Source organism: Embiotoca jacksoni, unplaced genomic scaffold (assembly GCF_022577435.1).
Source record: "Embiotoca jacksoni isolate LCO1_2020_lvr unplaced genomic scaffold, fEmbJac1.0.p SCAF_11, whole genome shotgun sequence".
Classification (NCBI taxonomy): Eukaryota; Metazoa; Chordata; class Actinopteri; family Embiotocidae; genus Embiotoca; species Embiotoca jacksoni.
The window spans coordinates 6,534,264-6,550,589 of NW_027185241.1; the positions used below are offsets into that span (position 1 = coordinate 6,534,264).

General features: G+C 45.2%; 1 protein-coding gene across 2 annotated transcripts; it reads right to left on the reverse strand.

The window, feature by feature from the left end:
- Positions 1 to 303: 303 nt before the first annotated feature.
- rusc1 (RUN and SH3 domain containing 1) lies at positions 304 to 15,900 on the reverse strand. Of its 2 annotated transcripts, XM_069142731.1 has the most exons (12): positions 15,809 to 15,900; positions 10,902 to 14,230; positions 7,845 to 8,726; positions 6,662 to 6,784; positions 6,481 to 6,557; positions 5,719 to 5,893; positions 5,276 to 5,381; positions 5,070 to 5,116; positions 4,518 to 4,987; positions 4,189 to 4,433; positions 3,768 to 3,935; positions 304 to 2,935 (listed from the first exon to the last, which is right to left on the reverse strand). In XM_069142731.1, exons 2-12 carry the CDS (start codon positions 14,101 to 14,103, stop codon positions 2,770 to 2,772), a joined length of 5,661 nt encoding a protein of 1,886 aa, XP_068998832.1. In that variant the 5' UTR covers positions 14,104 to 14,230; positions 15,809 to 15,900; the 3' UTR covers positions 304 to 2,769. The 2 variants fall into 2 exon arrangements, with proteins under 2 accessions (XP_068998832.1, XP_068998833.1); XM_069142732.1 differs by lacking the exon at positions 7,845 to 8,726.
- Positions 15,901 to 16,326: the final 426 nt, after the last annotated feature.

Genomic DNA, 16,326 nt, shown 5'->3' on the forward strand with positions numbered 1-16,326 from the left:
GATCTTTTGATCTGAGCAAAGAAGTTAAGAGAAATCTCCTGAAGAATTCCCCCGGGGGCTCAAAAGGAATGCAGGGGTATCAAAGAGTGTTTTACAGAAGACTAAATTGTGAGCTTTCATTCGCTTCCTCTGCAATCTGACACACGCGGTTAGCTTCCTGTCACATTTCAGACAGCAGTATATAAAGGGAATATAATCTTTGTCAAATGACATCTTTGGACTGATTAACATCAGAACTTTTGATTAATACGGATTTCTAAATGATATACAATGCAAACACATGACTCGGAACAGCTGCGTAGGTTTGGTTTATACAGATCATTTTATTTGGTGTATTTACAAACAAGCACATGCAGGAGGTGGACAGTGACTGACACTAGAGGGGCACTCAACTATATGCAACAGTAGGACCAAGGGATGTCTACAGGCTATATGACACCAGAGAGAGAAAGAGGAGGAGGAGGAGAGGAAGGTACCGACTCATTGTTACACTTACACACACGCACGCACACACACACACACACACACAAAGTGAAAGTGCAGCATGAGCAGACACCAAGTGCTCACGCTCGTCTCTGCTTTCACCGCCACACACGCTGCCATGTGCATACTCTCACAGATAGAGAACCCAGATAAAGAGAGACTGTATGGGTCAGATAGAGAGCTCTTCCTTTCAGAAACCTCAAGATCAATAAATAGTACATCCAATAAATTAACAAAAGCATTTATAATCTCACTTCTGAAAAAAATAAACACAAAGCAATTTAATGTGTCTACTGATACTTTATCTGTATCGATACATTATCTTTTGTAAACACCTAGATTAGATCCATTTGATGGCATTTTGTAGTGGTCATTACTTACAAGCTATGAGCATTGGATTAATTTAATGCTACTGGACTGTTGTAGTGCCAGTAATCTCTTGCTACATGGCACTGACACAATTACATGAAGAAACGTTAAAGAACTGAACTTTCCCTGATTAATCAATAGCAATGAAACGTTCCTGCTGAATTAAATAGAGGTCCTTTCGTGTCAGCTTTTCCTGGCCCGTTGAAATCAGGCTCTTTTATTGTTATTTTTTTATTTTATTTGATAACACAAAATTAAAATCTCGACTTTATAACGAACAAAACAGTTGCACATTTAACCATATGCATAGTAATTAATACAGAATCTAGAGATTAACTGATAAATATATGACACAAAGCAACATATTTCATATGAGCAACATCAGAACCAACATTAGCATTTCCACCACAACCACTATCATTAATATCAATGATTATGATCAGCAAAAATGGCAGAAAGGTAAGATAAATACAAAAGCTGAGGTATGTGGTGAAGACCAGCCACCAAACCTACAGACTTTACTGTAGCATTTATGAGTCATGTTACGTCTGAGAGTCTTTCTGCGTTCATTTTAAGTTCAGATAGTGTTGAACAAGAGCTGAGCATAGTTTTTTTTGTTGTTTTTTTTTTTAGATTTTTTTTTTTTTTACTCCAACCCACTGAGGAGTCTCCGTGCAGTTTTTGGACAAGTAGAGAGATTAGCTACAGGTGGCTGTTGTCTGATATTATCGTCTATAACTGCGTGGGATACTGTATATAGATGTTTTCTGGCAATCATTCAAAGCATTCATGGCACATTACAATGCATACAGCGTTTAAAGGTGTGAGCTAAATCTAATAATGTTATGAACATGATGGCAAGACGATGGCAATACATAAAGCACACAAGAGGGAAGATACTGGATTTCATACTTAAAATAAACACATATTCATTTTCATTTTGCATTTCTGACAACCACTTAATGTATGTGGAAAGTTGCAGATGTTAAGATGAATCATCCATCCATTTTTTAATCAATCACTCCCTCAGTGCGGCCACAGTCTTAAGCTGCTGCTTGTGTTTCACTATCTGCTTTCTCTTGTTCATCTATCTATCTATCTTGGTAATATCAATCTCAATTTATATATCTATATATAAATTTTTTTATGTATATTTATACAGTCAAATATAGTAGCAGAAACACACATGAACCAGGCGAGAAAGATGAGAAGTCAATAAGAGTGAAAGGTCAAGAGAACACAGATCTACACAGCTACAATTCACTACATTACTACGCAGTATGCAACAGGAGCTACGGCCCAGTACTCTGCTATGCTTTCTCCACTCGGCAACCTGCAAGCCACGACTCTCTACAGCTGACGAACAGAGACCTTAACGTGGCTACAGCCAGGCTGTCGAACGTTGCCTCCTCACAACAGACAGCCGCTCATCTGAAAGCACTCGAGGCTGCTGGAGGTTGATTGGACAGAATTTCTCCTGTGATCGCTTTCAGATCAGCGGCCGAAATGGAAGGCAGGAATAGAGAGAAAGACATTTAAAGGGATACTTCGCTCAAAGATCAAAGGTCTTCTGGTGTAAAATGGTCTAAATTTGAGTCAAGTCATTATTTCACACCATCTGCTGGTTTCCTGCTGCTAAAATCCATTAGTTGAATGCTACCAAACTGGATGGATTGTGATGGGAAAAACTCCCATATGTTCATGACGGGAGAGAGCTGCAGACTGCTCCTGATGCACGTAAAGCAGAACAGATGGTGTTATGCACTCAACTCAAACTGTAACCAACCCTGTGTGAAATATCCCTTTTAGAGTAGTGCAGCCACATCAGAACCTCTCAATACTCACCTAAAATATATATATTTATATTTTATTTATTTATTTTTGTATTGATTTAGTGCAGCAGTTATGGTGCCAAAGTCACATGATGAGGGAGGTGTAGCCAATAGGTACCAGCCCCTCTTTGTCTCCCTGACGACAGCGAATCCAGTCTTGATCTTGACCTCCTAACACCACAAGTTCCTCCCCTTTGCAGAAGCTGAGCTCTGAACCGGTTCCAGTGTGGTCACACAGCGTTCGTACCGACCTGAGACAGAAGAAACCCTCTCAGCTACAGGGATCAACCGTCACAAACAATCACACTGGCATATGATGTAGGATTGGTTGAGTCACTATCAGGATCACTCAAAGTCAGACTGGTGAGTCACCAGTTATAGTTTTTCAAAGACAAAAAGGACAACCGGAGCTATTCAGGGGTCCGTGACACCCACTGGGGCTCTTGGAGAGGGAAAGGAGTCATTATATTAAAGGAGAAGACATGCCATGATTTGCCCTTATTCAAGGCTTTATATTTCTAACCATCCAGCCTAAAACTTCTACAGGCCACACAAACTATTTTTTAAGTATAGTCTTTCAAAATTTGATATTTTTATACTAGAATATTTCCTTCCTATCAGGCCAATCAATCTTTTTAAATACTAGATCTTAAAGGACAAAATAAGACATGTTTCAAAGTTTGTCAAAATGTATTGTTGTAAATTTTTGTTGGAAGGACCGACGGATTTAACTAATTATTTGAATCTAAATCATTTGCACTTGCTGTGTTAAAGTCTTGATCATATATTATAGTGCCACCATCAGGTTTTGTCAAATTTGTTCTACTATTATCTCAGATTTTAGGTTTGACTTAAGTTTTAAATGAATTGTTTAATTGTGTTATTTTTGTGTTAAGTTATTTTCAAAACTTGTAAAAAAGGCAAAATATAACATCCTTTCAAAGAGTCAGTGGTTTTGATGTTAAGTGTGAGAGAACAATACACTCCCTTCCCTTTTTTTTTTTTTTTTTTTTAGTCTAAGCCGAGTGAAATAAAAAACCCACCCTCTGTGTCACCATTGCCCTCACATTGTGTCTGTTGTACCTGAGGGGTCGGGGTTTCTCCTTCATCTCCAGTGCGTTGACGTCTTTCTCGGACTCTACCTCAATTTCTCCCTGGGGCTCAGGGGCCCTTCTGAGTATCGGGGTGGAGCTGCTGCTCACCATGCGGGTCAGTGCAGTGACACCAGGAGCCAACCACTGAGAGGGACGCCTGGGGAGGGACAGACAAAATCAAAAACAGATCTTGCTCCTAGATAATTACAATTCAGGCAGTTTATTTACAAGATATGATGGTTTCAAGGGAAACAGTTCATTCTTTTTAAACTATTTTGACTGTAGTAGCTGGTGAATTTATTCTGCCTGAATAAAGGCTAATGACTGAAGCCAGCCTCTTCAGTTTACTGTGTATCACAACAGATAATCATATAGACTGCATAATAAGTACTCCACAGTCATTGGCTGACCTGGTTGGTGGTATGTGACCTGTTGGGCTGCTGGGGCTTTTAGAGGCTCCAAAGAGCCGGCCCAGACCCCAGGGAACCTGAGGGCCACCGTTGACCGGAGCGTAGTCACTTCCTGCCTGGGCCTGGAGGTCTGGCAGATCTGCCTTCATCTCCTCCTTTTTCACTGCAGACAAGCTCAGCTCGGTCAGGTTCTGGCTCAGCCGGCCTCCCCAGCGCATCACAGCCCCCCACCCCTGCTGGATCACCTGTAATCCGAAAAAAGTCAGCTCTGCAGAATCACACAAACCCAAATGATCACAAACACTGCACAGTTGAGCATTTATGGCTACCTGTCCGGCCTGCTGAGCAAAGCCGTCTTCCTCGACATCAGGAGGAGGTAAATCTCCAATTTCCTTTTCCTGCACCCACAACAGCTGAGGACTTGTCTGACTGAGAGTGACTGAAGCCTTTATGGGTGCAGCATTGGTATTTGTTGATGCCCCTGATCCTCCATTGTCTGGATTATCCAACGGTGATGATTTTGCTGCTTTAGCTGCCTGATGTTCTGGGCTTCCAAAGTCTACTTCTGAGAGGTCAATATACCTGCTTTTGGAGTGGGACCCTTTTGAAAAGGGCGGGCTCGGGATCTCTGGCCTGTGACTGTCTGGCTCTAAATGGTGGTGCTGGAAGAGCAGGTCGAGGTTCAATGTAAGCAGGCTGAGAGGCTGCAGCACGAGGAGCAGCTCTTCAAACAGAGGCTGGCAAGCAGTCAGCGACAGACGCATAAAGGAGGTGGGACGGTAATATGTCTCCAGCACATCTGAAAGAGACAGAGATCATTGTTAGAGTACTTAAATGCATGCTCATAACTGTGACACAAGCTGGAGGTAAAGAAAACATACCACTACAAGACTGAAGGTGAGACAGCCAGGAATCAAGCAGCTTAGTGCTAAAGACAAAAACAGAGAATAAGAGGAATATGCAGATTCAAAGAGGATATGTGTGAAGAAATTATGATGAAGCACAAGTGCAATAATTAAACAGTGTTATTAAACTCTTTTTCTATTCTACAAGTGGAAACTAGGGATTAATAAGAACCAGTGCTTACTTCAGCAGGCCAAGGAGGAATGCGTTGAACCTGTGTTTGCTCTGTCGGAGCTGCGGCAGCTCACCAACTCGAACTTGTAGGTTGAACAAGGCTTGAGTTTTAGGACCTTGAACAGTTGTTTGGGATGAAGAGGATAAAATACACACAAAGAGAGAGAGAGAGGGGGGGGGGAGAGGGAGAGGGAGGGAGAGACAGAGAGAGAGAGAGAGATAGATTAATGACGCTTACAGAGGTGAGTGAAAAATTGCTGCAAAGCTTGGCACTCGGAGGCAAATCGACATGTGCTTCCTGTAGTTCACTTTATTCAGCATTTTGGACAATACAATCACCAAATATAGACTGAAGTGAGGGAAAGTTACAGCCAGATGAAGTGCAGGGTTTATCATTATCAACCAGGCAACAAAACCAACAGGGTAAAATCTAATTCTTAATCTCCAACCTACCTGGCCTGGTCGAGGCCTGCACCAGACCCCAGGCAGAGTTTGGCCTCCTGCCTGCAATCAGGTCACTCTGGTGGGGTTTTAAGCCATCGGTCAGCAAGCTGTGCAGGGCGGGGCAGAGGCACTGCAGCACCAGACGGCCCAGAGATGGATTTACAGTGCTGTCTCCTGATAAGGCCTGAGGAGAGGAGAGGAGAGGAGAGGAGAGGAGAGGAGAGGAGAGGAGAGGAGAGGAGAGGAGAGGAGAGGAGAGGAGAGGAGAGATGAGGGATCGGGGGAAATGGAAGAGGAAGAAGATGTGCAGTGATTTGGAGAGATAGGGGAAAAGATCCGAAAGGATGACTCAAGAGGGAGGGCGAAGAGTAAAATGGGACACAAATGCGGGGTTGAGAGAAACATTGGGTGATGAGGGTTGGCAAGATGTGATGAGAGATGATTTGGGAGGGGAGGGTGCTGTTAGTTTACAAAGAAATTCTAATGGCTAAGAGACTGGGTCATATTCTAGTACCTTGTTAATTAAGAAAGACTAAGGAGACACAAAAAAGTAAAAAAAAAAAAAAAGGGGGGGGTGGGGGGTAATTTTCAAAGATAAAGAATAAATTCAGTATACCATGAAATTTTGTCATAAATATATTATATCATAAAGTGTGACATAAAACAAAACAAAAACCTTCTTAATATCATAACACAAAAACAAAGGAAGTTATTCACTCAATGAATTCAAATTCAAATTCAATTACTGACATCAATTCAGAAATGACTGACCTTCTGAACAACAGTCCGAGAAGAGCTGAACTGGGCCAAGATGCCTTCCACTGCCACACTGACTGCACTGACCAGGGCTGCAAAGAGGAACAATGGGCCACAGTTAAACAGTAAATAGCTACAGCTGGTTCAATGTAGCACAGCTGGACGGAGGAACATGCACAGACAAACAAATGCACACCTTTCTTTTCCTGCAGGCACAGGGAGGACAGGCCGAGACCTCTCAATGGATGCTTCACATGCTCGCCCATCCAGGGTGTTTCTGTCTTCTGTACAGAGCCAGCGAATGAGACACTGCGAACAGCTGACAGCAACAGTAAAAGAGCAATTACTTACTGTTCAAGTATTACAAAAATTCTATAGAAGCCAAAATGAATCACCACTAACAGAAATACTACAACTAAAACGTTAGTGTTGTTAGTCAGAGCAATTAAGCAATGGAGAAGCAGATAAAAGCAGATGGAGGCAGATGGTACTACTGACTACAAACAGTGTGTGAGCACACCCTGCATGTCTCGGTCTACTGTGGTGAGCTTTCCACATCTGGATCTGTGAAGACGACTTATTTGTCTGCTTCAGGGATGAACAGGATCCCATGCATTAACCTCAACACACAAATGCGCACACATACTTAGTATAAGCATAAGTACACATAGAAGGAACTGCAGCGCTGGGAACAAGCACGTGTAGAAGCTACCACAAGAATCAGGTCGGATAAAACTACACACATGTGCAAAGGGCAGGTGTTGTGTACAGTCTGATGTTTATATAAATGCGCTTATATAAACTGGTTAGAAATGAGCAAACGTGTATAATGAACAGAGTGCTGTGGACTTTAAATAATTTGAGAAAGCCTAATTTCTCAAACACACACACACACAATAAAATATTATAGTTTTTTTTTTTTTTTTTTTAAACATCACAACATCATCAAGCAGCTACTTGGGCTGTGCTTCGCATGAATGCATGTTTTCATTTCAACACACCATGCAAAAACAAAAAACAACGTGGAAACGGACCAGACGAGACTGACACAAAGACAGAGGAAGACAGAGAGTGATGAAGAGTGACTCTAGACAGCCCGTGACAGGAACAGCTGTTACTCTTCGGAAGGTCTTTTGCAGATTTGAAAGGACAAGGGATAAGACGTATCAGAGGACCCTCTGATCCATAAAACAGCTGCAGTATCCTAATTCTTTCAAATCTGTAAATGAAAAAGTTACAGGGTTGAGAAGTGACACAGGTGAAAGGGCCACCGTAAAGACGGAGTCAGACCGTCAGAGAGGCAGACATACATACATGCATGCAAGCCAGATGTCAGACGAAGAGAGAGTGTAAGATGTAGGGAGAGAGAGAAATCTTACTCGCCACGCGTGACTGCAGAGGAGCCTGGTAGAGTTTTGGGGGTAAGGGGGGCGCCCTTGGCGGTATAGGAGGGTACAGGTTTGGATAGTACAGGGGAGCAGTGAGGGCAGGCAAGGTATGCGAGCGGGGGAAAAGCGGCGAGCTGAGACAGGAGCCGGATGCGCCTGGAGGTGGCGCTCCAGGGCGCTGCGGAGGGGAGAGGGCTCCTATCGGGGAGAGGCGAGGAGGGGCACCCCTGTGAAGAGGGCAGTTCTTGGGGTGGTACAGATAATAGGTGGGGAGAGGAGGAAGCTCTTTGGAAGTCCTGGCCCTGTTGCGGTCTGCATGTGAATGTGTGCGCTTTTCCGAATACAGCGAATCCATAGCACTGATGCTGCTTGAATACGTCATCATAACGTCAATATTCTTATACGGTGTGGTGCAACCTGGTGCCTCAGCAGTGCCACTGACAGGTGTGTCAGACTTAGTGTGGGTGTCGTTCTGCTGCTCTGAATCACTGCCATAAAGGGAGTCAAAATTACAGATTGAGTCAAATGCAAAGTCCCTCTCATTGCTTTTGAAATCGTTGCTACATTGGTATGCTGAGGTTGTGTTTTTCTTAAAAATATCCCCATAGTCATGAGGAGAGTCTACATCGAAACCAGCCGGGGATTCATTTATAAACTCAGAGCTGGAGTCATTTCTGTGGATACACGCTGAGCTGGCAGCAGGGGCCCACTGTGTGTTGCAGTGTTTGTCTGTGGACTCTCGGCCTACATGGCGCCGGGGCCTGGGATTGGCAAGGGGCTGGGAGTTACAGTAGCCTGGTCGAAAGGAAGGGAGGGCAGTGTGGAGGAAGTAGGGTTGGGAAGACTGGGCGAGGGAGAGTGGGGGTGAGGAAACTGCTTAGTTCAAGGGGAGAATAGGCCAAAAAAAATTGAAGGGAGGATGCAAGGGCGGACGCATAAGCAAGGTGACATGAGGGAGCAAAGCGGAGCCGTGGAGAAACGATGGAAACAACCGAATGGGATGGATGGGTGAAAAAAACAAGGAAGATGAAAATAAGACAATGTGGCAGAGAAATGGGAAGGAGAGAGAGATGCAGAAAATGTTAGTGTCTGTTGAGAGAAAAATGTACATTCCTGAGTGTATTTCAGCAGAAATCGTCATCATGTAACACCATGCAGTAATGCAGTATTTAAACAAGTCAAACAGTTGATTGACAGTCACACACTGACAGAGCATGAAAGTCAATGGAGCTGATTTATGAAGAGCAATAACCAGTCTTTCATTTAGGAGGGGTTTGACATAACAGGAAATGATACCGTGCCTATAAAAGAATAATTGCTGAGCAGTCTCGCAGCTGCACAGGAGCAATACTCAACCTGTCAGTCACTTATTCATCATAATTAACAGCCAATCACAAAGATTCATCATGTTCCAACATAAGTTAAGTACCTGAGTTTTCTTTACAGCATATGATATCACTTTCTGTTTCATTCCTGTATCAAGAGTTTAGAATATTAAACCACAATGAGTGCCAAACTCAATATTTTGTAATTAACTGCAGTGCATGCCATCATCACCTCTGGATCACCTTCTCTCTCTCTGTTCTCTGCCTGCTTTCTACTCTTCTCTAGCTTCTTCACCATCCCGCCCTCCCCCTCTCCACCCCTCCCCCTCTCCAACCCTCCCCCTTCCCCTTCCCTCTCCACCAGCACAGCCAACAGTGTAATGCTGAGTCAGTCATCAGAGTTCTGTTTGTTCCTGCTCAATCACCACATCTGCCTCTGTGGACATTTACAGAGTGGCACCACCATTTTCTTTACACTCAATCACCTGCACACTGTTGGGCTGCGGGCTACAAAAGGAGCTAGAAAGGGTGCCATACCTGAGTTAGGCTTGAGCTGTCTTTGAACTGTAAACCGACACATGATACTTCCTATTTTTCTGACACTGGCTTTCAGCAATTGGTCCATGTACTAAGATCCACCCCAAGGGCCCTTAAAGGTGTACACACCTATTCCTGGTTTGCTGCCCACACCTCTTGTTGCAGTGAGTTTGGGGGGAACATTTGCTACATGTTTAAATTGTAATCAGAAAACACAGAGAATCATACAACTATGATAAAGTAGTCATATAAGCCAGCAGTCTTTTGGCGTTAAATTAAACACTTACTCTGCTGCATTCACACTGACAGTCTTAGTTTCTATGTAGCCTGCTGCAGCACTACATGAGATAAGTAACTTGATCTGAGCTATCTGTGCCATTCTCGGGAGCAGGGGCGGTGGGGAGGAGTCAGGATAGAGACCAAGTGAAGAGCATATAAACATCCCGAGCTGATGGGATTTAAAACCAGCAAAGAGGCAGAGAGAAGGGAAGCGGAAAAGATTTTAGGCCACACAGACAGAAAGAAATAAGAAAACATAAAATTTAAAGGGAGAAAGAGAAAGGTAGGGACCTCAGTGGGCTCTCCATTATCTCCCTTCAGTCTGAAGAGTGGATGAATAATTGAATAAGGCTGTGATGACATCACACTCTGGTAACCAGTACAGGAAATACTAGCTGGAAAGTTTCCAACCTCGCCTTTCTCCTCATATTACCTTCAACCCCATCACTGTCTTTATCCCTCCCTCTCTTGCTCTTGCTCATGTTTCTTCTCCAGCTTCCACTGCTTTGCTTACCTTCCCCATCTGAAATCACCCACTGTATATCCCTCGTCATCATTTCTCCGCGCATCACCCCTCTTTGTGACTCATGCCCTCCATCTCTTTGTTCTTGCTCCATGTATCATTTCCATAAATGAGTCTACATTTTTGATTTCTTTCTTTTGTGCTGTCCGAGGATATTATTTTTGCATCACTGGAGAAGTTAGCAAGCAGACTATTAGTTTGTCTTTTCCCCATCTTTTCCTCTTCATCATCTGCTCATCCCAGATTTGTTGTGTCGCCCAATTTACAATTACTTATTTTATTGTTTTTCTTTTTTCTTTGATGTTCACACACACACACACACCTTCTGTCGTCAAGTTTATTTTCCTCGTTTATTTTTAGTATCATCACTAAAATCATACTCACCTGTAGTTCTTGAATCAAAAGTCCTTCCTCCATCAGCTCGCCCTCTCACCTCCACCTCTTTCTTTTCTTCTTCCTCCTTTTCTTCCCCCTTAATGTCTTCACCCTCCCACTCTCTGCCCATGGTCCACAGGCTGCTGTCGCTGACCGAGCAGCCAATCTTCTGCGATGGGCACAGCTCTGGTTGCCTGCCTTCCTCGTCAGCTCTCTGAAGCATCTCCTTCAGGGCGGCCATTGAGGTGAGGGCTGGTGGCGGCTGCATAAAGAACGCCTGAGCCTGAGAGGTGTACTCCCACTGGCTGCCATTGCCGCCCAACTTCTCTCTTCTCCACTTTAAGTTGTAGAGTATATCTGCATCGGGAGTGATGACCGTCGGGTCGGGGTCAGGGTCGAAGATCACCTTCATTGGAGGGGAAGCGCTCTTGTTGCGGAAACGCAGCTCTTTGAAGGTTGTGACCTTTGGGGCTGACCCTGGAGATGAACCTGACGAGCTGAGCTTCTTTGGGGTTTCCATGTGAGATTTTCTCTTTTCTAGGGGCGGAAGTTGTGGTGGGGCGTCACATTCAGGCGTGAATGCTATGAGCCAGTCAAACCGCTCAGGCTGTTCAGAATTGGCCAGCAGAGTGCTGACTTTAAGGGATGGTACAGAAGGAGGAATTGGGGGTAGGGGGCGAGGAGGAGGAGGAGGGGGAGGTGAATCTGGTAACTCAGTGGGATAGTGGAAAGTCTCAAAGCTCATATTCTTTTCTTTAGTTTCATGAGTATTGCTATAACTGGTGCTGTAGTAATGGTCAGATGTCAGACCAGTGTTCCTCTTCCTTCTTCTCGCCATCTCAGTAAATGAAGTGGTTCTTTGAGTGTCTTTGCTCTCCTCTCGGTTTTTGCCTTCTTCAGCTACATCTGCTTTTCGATCTCCATCCAACTTTCCTGTGCTGCTCCATCCATCTCTGACCATCAACCCTGTGTCAGGTCCATTCTCCTCCTCCCTGTCTTGTAGTCGGAACTCTTTGGACTCCACAGAGCGAGATGTAATGAGATGATCCCCCTCGTCCTCTAACCCCCCAACGCAGACCCCGAGCTCTGGGCTGAGTTTTAGGAGCTCGGCCTGGGTCAATCCAGCGAGCATCAGCAGCTTCCGAATCTCCACGTCCAGTGCATGGAAGGAAGGGGGAGGAGGAAGTGCAGGTGGAGGTGGGATGGCAGGGGGAGAGCAGGTGGAGACTGAGATAACAGGTGGAGGAGGCAGAGGTGGGGGCCGTGTGGTGGGTGGTGGGAGGGACAGGGGGGTCTTTTCCTGTTCGGCTTGAAGAGCAGCGAGGCGCTGTGCTTCCTTTCGGGCCAGGTGTCGCCTTCGAGGGGGAGGGATGGGAGGGGTCGGGGTGGGGATAGCAGGAGGTGGAGAAGCAGTGGTGTAGAGGGTGAGGTATGGGACTGGCTTGGAGGCAGGGAGAGGAGGAATAGATGGTGGCGATGGAGGCAGGGCTTTCTCACACCTGAAGGTGGTGAATGTGGGGGATGAGGAGTTGGGAGAGAAAGTAGACAGTGTAGGAGAGGTGGCGACCGCCATGGAAGTGGTCTCTCTGCTGATATTTATGTAGGTGTGGAGGTCCGAGCTCACACTGGCATGACGCGCTGGAGGTTTTGGGGGTCTAGGTGGTGGCTCGACGGGGGAAGGTGTGAGGGAATCTGGAACGAGTGGATCATCACAGTCTGATGGAGCAGTGAGGTCGACCCCAGCATCGGAAAACTCTTGAGAGTCTCCCATTGTGTGGGTTTTATACAACTTCCAGGGAATGTCGATGTTACCCATTTCATCCATGACATCCGAGAGGTCCTGCTCCTCCAGATCTCCCAGATCGTATCCCTTCTCGTGAAGCCTGGCAACGTATGCCAGTTTTACTTCCCTGTTCACCTTTTCCAAACGATCCAGGTGATCTAACCGATCCCGCAGAACATCCCAGTGTTGTTCCCCTTCCAGATCCCAACGAGCCACTTGGATCACCTGGCTGAAGCGCTCCATTTTCCCAAATTCCCCTACTGACTCTAGAAAGTCCAGCAAGCCCAGTTTGGTGACCTCCGATTCCCCTTTGACTCCTAAGTAGTCAGGAGAAGGTGAGTCAAGCGCAGAGGGGTAGCCCTCATCTGGGGAGCACGGGGCCATCGGGGAAGGTGACGTTAAGGAGAAGGGATTGTGGCTAAGAGGAAGTGATGGAGGGGAACGCGCAGGAGGCTGGCATTCAGGGACTTGAGGAAGAGGGTGGTCTTTGGGTGACAGAGTGACGGACAGACTGTCTTGGTCGTGGGAAGAGCAAATGGAGGCAGATTGATCTGCAGAATCACACTCCAGATCAGAGCAGGAGCTGATGGAAGTGGAGGATGAGGAGGTAGAGGAGGAGAGCGAGAACTCCAGGAGGGAGGGGGGACAGTCACAGCAAGAGGGGACCAGGGTGTCGTCATCTTCGTCGTCATCATCATTGTCAGCCTCCTCTTCATCATCATCAATATCAATATCCCCGCTGCTCTCTTCATCGTCATCGTCTTCCTCTACCTTTACGTTTTTCTTGTTGTCTAGATCAGAGCTTTTATCTACCTCCTTCTCTTCATTTTCCAGACTGGCAGCAGGGCGGGCGGAGGCCTCCAGCTGGGCCTGTGGTTGTGACGGAGGCTGCTCTTTGGCCCCTTTCCCATCCTGCCTCTGGGGCACTGGGGCTGGAGGAGGTAGCTGCAGCTGCTGTCGGATAGAGATGGTATTGTTGTTGTTGTGGTTGTGGTTGAACATGCTGTTGTTGTCCTGCGGGGAACGTCCATCGCAGCACAGACACGGGAGGCTCGGCTCGTTGCAATTGGGGTCAAGAGGGAGAACAGAGGGAAGTGGGGCAGGCGGAGCGGCTGCAGGTGCAATTTGTGTTGCTGTCGATGCACGAGCACCCTTAGGTTTGGGTTTTGCTGATTTGGAGATGGTAGAACCCTGTTTCTGTAAGGTCAGCCTGGACTGGCTTACTGGAGCTCGAGGCTGCACACCCACCCTGGTCTTGGAAGGAGCAGTGGGGGCTTTAGTGGCCCGCCGTGGGGAGGACGTGGTGATTGTGTTCATGTTTTTATCCTCCCTCTGAAAACCAGGGCCATGAGACTTTGGTCCAGCTAAGGTATTGGTCCGTCTGCTGACATCAAAACGCCGTGGCTTTGGGGGCTGAGAGGGCTGCATTGTGGCAATAGGACTTTTTAGGATACGCTGATATCTCTGTTGCTATAGAAACAAGTGTTGTAAAGGCTGGACAGATCCAAACTATGACGCACCGTGACAGTCACATCTTGGCTTGACTCCCAAGATCCTGTAACATCAAAGAAGACACACAGTGAATAATGACTAAAAGCAAACTCTCCTCATTAAAGAGCGTTTTCTTACCCTACACATATTTTCATGTTAGCCCATCATCTAGACTATTTATTAAAACTCAACTGCTTTTGGGGCTTTCTGTTTAATTATCATCACAAAGTCCTGGAGGAAGACACGCAATGTCTCACACTGTTAGAGCACATTATCAAGCATTACCAATAAAATAATAGCTGGAACTACTGATCAATTAACAAATCAAAGGAAAATTAATTAGCAACTGTTTAAATTATATATTACTCATTTAAGTAGCAAACATTCACAGGTTTCAGCTTCTCAAATGTGAATATTATTTGTTTGTTTCTGTATGTGAAATAGTGAAATGAATAAATTTGGATTTTGTACAGTTGGTCGAACAAAACGAGTCACCTTGAGAAATTGTGATGGTCATTTTAAACTTTTTTTAATCTGACATTGGACAGATGCATTGATTCCTGATATTATCACAAATATAATGAGCAGATCAATAAATAACTAGTTGTAGCACTTTATTGACATAAACGATGATAATACTGTTGTGCAGAAGGAAGTAGCTTCACAAAATTTCAGTAACAGCATTTAAAATGTTTTTTAAATCACTGAGACACAACGATAACTCATTATTTATAGTTCAGTTAAATGCAGGGTCCTTCTTGTTTCACAAAAAAAAATTTGGTGTCAAATTCAAACACCCACCCACACACGTGAAATCCCTGATGATAATAATTGTCAGCTAATGTATAGCCTAATAACTGTCACTTATCATCTTCATCTGTGATGCTGGGCTCCACTGAGCACTGATATTCATGAGTTTACAAGCTGCCACCATCTGTGCCAGTCCATCCTTAAGAGGCTGTAGATGTAGATCAAAAGACAGGACATTTAAAAAGAAAGAAAAAAATAACCGTAGGCTACCTGCAGCAGTGACTGAACATTTAACTGGAGCATGAAATAATCAGCGAGCAGCACACAACAACACCGACTCTGCCTTGTTAAAGCCCATCTACCGAAGGCTATTTGCTCATGTATTCCTGCACAGTGTCCTTCACATCACTGAGGAATCTGAATCACTCCGGAGCCTGCTTACACTGGGCCTTGGACAGGGTGGCCACTGAAGCCAACAAAAGCCTGGACATACAATAAGAAACAGCGTCTCGTCATGTGTAATTTAACCCGTCCTGTGCATGTATTGGTCCCACAGATCTGATGGAGACGGGTGGATGGGTGGAGGAGGGGAGGAGGGGGGGGGGGGGGTACCTCGAACCGCATCGCTCCGATATACAGGCCCATACGCTCGTTACAACTCAAATATTACAAATATTATTCCGATTTATTTTGACTAAAACAGACAATAATAATATTTGAATTGGCTATAAATGTTAAAAGCGGAACTGCACGGTTTTTTTTTTAATTATTCTACGCAGTGTAGAAACAGGAGGTTTTTCTTACCCGACTGTCTCACGCAGCTTCGCCTGAAAACAAACAACAATATAGTTACGCATAATAATATAAACCATAAAAAATGGACTCGACTCACGATCGGATTCAGGTAAAGATGGATGAAGGTCTCCATCTCGTCGGTTCTCTCACATCTCTGCCCGTGTGAATGTGAATCTCGACGGTAACAGCCTCAGCATCTGTCATCTCGCGAGCGTCCAGTAAAACCCTCCACCCTCCTCCTCCTCCTTCTTCCATCCATCCTTTCACCCACCCCCATCCGGGCCAAACCACACCCCTTGCTCGCCTTATCATCACATCCAATTCATCTTGAATCCTTTTCAGCTTCAGCGCCTTGGAATTATTAGTAGTGTTAAGAGGAAAAGTCCAATTTCCTTTCATTCCTTTTAAATCAACCTTCTGATTCACACATTTATGAAGTAATCTCAGAGAAAATTAACTTGGAGATGTTGGAGATGTTCTACCAGTCTGTTGTGGCCAGTGCATTGTACTTCGCTGGGGTCTGCTGGGGGAGCAGCATTGGAGCCGGTGACACCAACAGACTTAACAAACTGGTTAAGAAGGCCGGCTCCATTATCGGCTACAAACTGGACAGCC